Here is a 5,902-nt window from a genome sequence, read left to right as displayed (position 1 = left end):
ATTAACTGAAGCAGTGAGTGCGCAAAGGAGGTACAGCCAGTGTGGATGAGCCTGGTCGCTATAGAACACAATACTGGAAACTAAGTTGCTTTTCAGTGGTTTCATTTTCGGGTATTCTTAGTAACAGATTAATCTCGTCTTGACCTTCGAGAGTACACCTCTGCTGGATATAAGCCAATCAAGCTGGAATAGGCACGAGATTCGTTTAAAAGGTTGGGGACTAGCAATCAACTGGAAATTCTGGAAAACTAAACAGTGACATATTTCTAAAGATGGAGAGTGACGTGTGGATAACCAATACTTGGGTGTCTAATGGATGAGTCGGCTAGTGCTATATGGGTCTAAAACAGAGAGACTACACTGTGGTCTTCCTGTCCCAGCCGCATAATCAGTCTTTGTGCTTGAATGATGACAATCGGTGTGGTGAGTTGATCATCGCTACTGGCTGCACAAAAAAGGGAAGAATAGGGGTACCAAACAGGAAGCCGGATCCACAATTATTTGTCACTAAACTTCACCTTTTAAATTCCTTTGATACTTCAAACAAAAAAAAATTGCAGACCTTAGCCGTTTTAGATGCCAATTAATCTCCCCGGTGGTGAGTACAAGCATGTACAGGATCTGTGAATACGCATATATATATCTGTTGGATGGTAAAATTGACGTAATTTGAAACGCCACTTTTGTCCATTGTGGAGAAATGCCCGATTGTAACAAACTTTGAGTCGAACCGGATGCTCAAGCCACAACCAACGTTCAGTAGAATACTGACATCATTCGGTGGTGGTTTATCACTGGCTTGATCCCCTTTCGATTTTATACCCCATTCCATTTCCATGGCTAGCCCCAAACATTCTGGAACGTCATGCCCTCCCTCACTCCCTCCTGATTGGCCGATATCACGAACAGATGTGCTTTAAGTGTCCCAATACTCACTATAAGGTCAATGTCAAATACTATAAATAGGCGAACCTAAGAATCCCCGTGCATCCCTCCCGCAACCCTTGCCATCCAGCTTGCCACCGTGTACACACAGTGCTATAATAAGATAGGACCAGGCTTATTATTATCAGTTTAATCCAAACAGGAACAAAGAAAGAATAGATTGGAGCTAAATTTTTACGGGTTGAAAACTTCAATTATTTTCTTTTAGGTCCCTCTGCAGCATAAACGCTGGCTATACTATGTTAAACTTCAAAATGAAATGATCCATGGACAGTCTATTTTTAGTAGGCAGCGATGAAAATTGCAGGCTTCCACTGCTTTTAACTTCACTGCGAAGCTACGAACTTGAGCTTCACTATTCGTGATGACCAAACCTTCTTCACTCCAACTCTTCAGAACAGGGAAAAGTGGGATGCCATAATGACATAAAATGAGTGTTTAACCATTAAATCAACGAAAGGTCATGGTTGACTAGGTTCACAATGCCTTACGAACAGATTCGACTTCGGTGTGGACTGGGAATTCTCTCGATGGGGATCAACACCGGCAGTTATAAGTACGGGCGTCTTTGAGACGTCTGCACAATTCCAATGCCTTAGTGCTGAGAGTCCTCCAACGGTACCATAGTTAAATTCTTCTGTTGACATAAGTGAGAATATAATGTGCTGTTCCAGGTGCTCACCAACTCTCCTGTCAGATCTGGTTCGTAAAATACCTGTCAACTAGAGGTGATAGCAGGATCACGAAAGCCAGGACACAAGGAAAACAAACGATAGTAAAGCACAACTTCTAGCTTTGTTCGACCGCCCTCCTTAACGCTCCACCTAGGGGATTTCATGCTCTGGTATCGCTTCCTTTTTAGTACGTTTAGTCAAAATACCACTGGGTGATTAACGCAGACTCCCGAGTCTTTAGTAAAGACGTACTAAGTCAAGCTAGCATGTGAGGACAAGTATTCCTAAAGTATAGAGGGACCGAAGTCTGCTAGCCTGCAAAGACTGAAGTCCCCGCATGATTAAACATATTTTTAACAAAGTGGAGAATTATTGCTTTTAAGGTTCTTCTGCTTTAAGTCCGTGACACCTATTTGTTTGCTTGAAAAATCTTTAAAACATTACCCAGCTTCATTATCCAGCCTCGAGATGCATACAGTAAATTGTCTTCCATAAAACACCATGCTACTCATCATTATGAGTAGTTGAGTGACATAAAAAACACTTGTTGTGTAGGGTTTGGAAAAAACCCTTCGTAATCAAAGATATTCTTGTACCTTACACGTTGATCTTAATAAGAAACAAACAGGAGAAATCAGAAGCTTTACCAATTCCTGTTCATGATGTGGAAGTAAGTAGTCTTAAAAATTTGAGGAACCTCTCGTGCTTATCAAAGATTATTTCCGCCTATGAAAGGCAAAAGAGATTATGAATGACAGAAAAATTCTACATTTCGCCTTCATTTTCCTTATACTTACTTTTGGGTTTGTTTCTAAAGGTAGGGTGTAACTCATTCAAAATCACCACCTAAATTTCTCTTTTTAACAGTCTCTTTATCATGTAGTACCTTATTTTACAAGTTGTTTCTAAAATGTCTTCGCCTTTTTCTTTTTTGCTGTACCTATGGTGGAATTACTTCAAAACCATTGCACGATATCAATACTTTTAAAGCTGCCCTACCAGAGAGTATTTTATTCCAACACTGATACACCTGCCTGCTGGGATAATACCGTGTTCTCCACACTTCGCTTTGATGCAGTCAACTTATGCATTTCAAAGGTATCTCCAAGCGCAGGATAAATTATCCCTTCTACTTTCATAGGCATGTGGAAGTGGGTAAATTTTGAAACATTTTGAGGCGCAACTAGTGGTACTGAGGCGACTAAAACCCCGATCGGAACAAGGAGACTTGAAGAAACATGAAGGGAGGAAAGTTGGCACAGTGCCTGAGTCACCTTTAAGGACAGGGACTTGGCTCCGCCCCTTTAATGTGTTAACGGAATTGTAGAGGCTCAGAAAGGCTCGATGTAGGTATGAAGAAGGGTAGCTTGCTGAAGTATAAGGAAAAGCAACGAAACCGAAGGGAAACTCATGGAACCTGTACAATTAAATGTCACTATTTTAGGCAGAAGGTGCTTCTAAAAACACCCTGAGTAAAACATCACGGAGGCAACACTTAAGTCTTATTGACTCCACCGATTTTTTCCTCCTTTGTGATATACCTTTTAGAAATTTACTAATTTCGTACCTTTTAAGAGCTCATGCTGCTCCCTAAGATGCTCTCTTCGCATTTCACTCTCTACTGGCAGGAAGAGCTTATAAGAAAGGTGAGTTATTAACTGAAGCAGCCTTGCATGGCCAATGTTTTGCCACTTCGCTGTCATTTTCATATCTCCAAGTCACCTAATTTGCTATCCATTTGTCCTTTAAGAACCTGATGGAGGCAGTATTCATTCGTAGCAGCTCCACCAACAACGCCTTTATACAGTTTGAGACTCGTCTCGCTTCAGCTGTTAATTGCCTGCTCAAAAAACCTTAGCTTCAAGAAGGCTTAACTTCTGTGAGTCTCCATGGCTTCAGTCGCCATCAGCGTATACCTCCTTCTGTGACGTTTAGATGCGGTAGCTAGCAGTAGGGCTTAAGATTCTGTCGCCTTGGAGATGGCACTTTCCATGACCGACCATTTTTTGAGATCATTACTAAAGTAGAAAGATGTGAGGTATTACCAAGGCTTAACTTCCCTTGTGATATAGCACATCTAATGTCACTTATATGTTATTTCTCCCTTTATGACGTTTTAAAGAGGTATTTGCCAAATCACATTGGCTTCTATCTTCCTTTAAAGTGGATTCATCATCGCTTACTGAGCCTGAGTTAGCCCTAAAGATAATATAAAATACATCAGTTTGGAACTAGTCGCATTACAAACACAGAGCCTTGAACTCAGGCGACCAGTAAGGCAGTCCCTACTAGCAAGACTGCATGTCAGCAGGATATGTGCCCCATCTAAGGGGACTGCAAAAGGTCTGAGCAGTCAGATGCCTCTTAGACACGTAATTAGGTAATATTTTCAGCTAAAACATTTCAGCCTGCATCTCCTAACTAAAAAGATTAATGCAGCAGGAAGTGGTGGTAGTTAAATCAAGCCTAAAGAAGGCACAGTAATCAAATAATTTTCCCTGTCAAATATTTGTGCCTATAGATCCATCCTCAAATCAGTCAGTAATTAATATAAACCAATTAAGATTTTTGCTTTCACCCTAGGGTTTGGTTTTTGCGCGTTGTGTAAACTAGTATATCTAACTAGCCTCCCCGTCTCCCCGCCCTCGCGTTATCAACCCGTATCCACGCATTTACTCACGCACGCTACTCCTGATTTTACATCATAAAACCTTAGCCATCTCCTCCAACCCTCCCAATTAAGATACATCAATGAGAGGAGTGTATATTTAAACTGCGGTAGGTTGAGAGTTGGGTGGATAGGCAGGCGGGTAGGCAGGTTGTGGCGGAGCGGAGGAAGGATAAACGCCGCAATAGCGTGCATTCTCGCAACTGCAACTGCTTATGTCAGGCCACCCAGCTATCTCTCTAAGAGAGAAGGGAAAAGGGGTTGGATAGAGTGCAAACTCCCTCCACTCCACTCCGCTCTCCTAACCCCTCACCTCGTATGCCGCTTTCGAGAGCGCGTAAGTACCGCTGAGGAAAGATGTTGATGTGATTTTGGCGTGTGTGGTGTATGTGTGTGGGAATAGGGGGATAAGGAGGGGTGGAAGAAAGGGTGGGAGAGAGGGGAGAGGAAAGAAAAGGAGGTAAGGCAGTAGCAGGTGCTTGTTTAATTGGCATTGCACGCAATTAGTAGTCCACAACCATTACTACTTCCACCACTACCTCCCCATTATCATCAACGTTAATACCGCCACGGAATCTTCTCTTTCGTTTAGCTAAGTTTAGACTGATTAGACTAATTTAAGACCAGCTACTATTTACTCCTAAGGGATTGAAGAAATAGCTCAAGAAAGACAGTTTAACGGAGGATTAAGTAATTTTGTTTGCAGAGTAGATGGGTGATAGTAATATATATTTATCAATGATGTCTGAAAGAGCATTCAAGAATCGAATGAAGTCGTTATTTATCCCTTCTCTCTAATTCTGCTCAGTCGGAAGCAACCTTTGCATCAAGGACTATTAAAAATGTAAAAAAACTACCGAATTCATCCAATGGAAGTTGGCGTCTTCGCTGGTATTTTATGCTTTCGCATAAGTATCCACATAATTTCTCTTAACTTGGTACTGGTTGTAAACAACACAAGAGTAATTTTAGATCGACTTGCAAAAGTTTCTATCCTTTATTGCAGACAGATTGCTGTCTAGTGAAGGCCATGCACTGTCGTGGATAAGCGCCGATCAAGAGAATCATTCTCCTCCATTCCATGGCATGCTGTTCTCCCGCTCTATCGGACCACTCAGTCGTCATATTCACAACAGGAAGGCAAATAAATAAACAAACAGACTTATTCCACCTACTGCTCATATTTGGCTTGATTCGTCTAAATGATCAATGTCTGAGGGTCACAATATCATTAGCTTCTCAAATCCTGTCAATCGGTATAGAGCGATGAACAGAGGAAATATTACGCCAAGATTCGCCAACACTTACCACCCCTTCACTCTATTCCCAGCTGGTAAGACCAAGGCGACGGTGTGGCAGCTGTCACAGGGTTTCCAGTCACTGTAACTGAGTGTTACTTATGTTGGAATTTTTTATCTTCCCTACTGGTTGACCTTTGACCATATTCCACTTGAACATCATCACCACCACCGCCACTTCAATGAGGCCACGGACGGTGGTAAAGGTAGGACAGTGCTGCTGAGCCGATTGAAGTAAAAGGGCACGTACATGGCAGTGACTCTTCTGTCATATGGTGTGGAATGACTAGAAATCATTTGGCCTTTAAGTAGTCTTC

At 42.0% G+C, this 5,902-nt stretch overlaps 1 protein-coding gene across 1 annotated transcript; it reads left to right on the top strand. All coding sequences in view use genetic code 11, as the record gives it.

Annotated features, from left to right (window-relative positions):
• Positions 1–1,427: 1,427 nt before the first annotated feature.
• Positions 1,428–2,644, top strand: EGR_02026 (hypothetical protein; the record flags this gene model as incomplete). The annotated part of the gene is made up of 4 exons (XM_024491275.1): positions 1,428–1,453; positions 2,175–2,289; positions 2,355–2,436; positions 2,487–2,644. The coding sequence occupies 4 exons, from the start codon at positions 1,428–1,430 to the stop codon at positions 2,642–2,644; spliced, it is 381 nt and encodes a 126-aa protein (XP_024354418.1).
• Positions 2,645–5,902: the final 3,258 nt, after the last annotated feature.

The sequence above is a fragment of the Echinococcus granulosus genome (genome assembly GCF_000524195.1).
Source record: "Echinococcus granulosus chromosome Unknown EG_S00008, whole genome shotgun sequence".
NCBI classification, from domain to species: domain Eukaryota; kingdom Metazoa; phylum Platyhelminthes; class Cestoda; order Cyclophyllidea; family Taeniidae; genus Echinococcus; species Echinococcus granulosus.
Note: the sequence above shows the minus strand (reverse complement) of the source record. Positions and strands in the feature narration are given on the sequence as shown.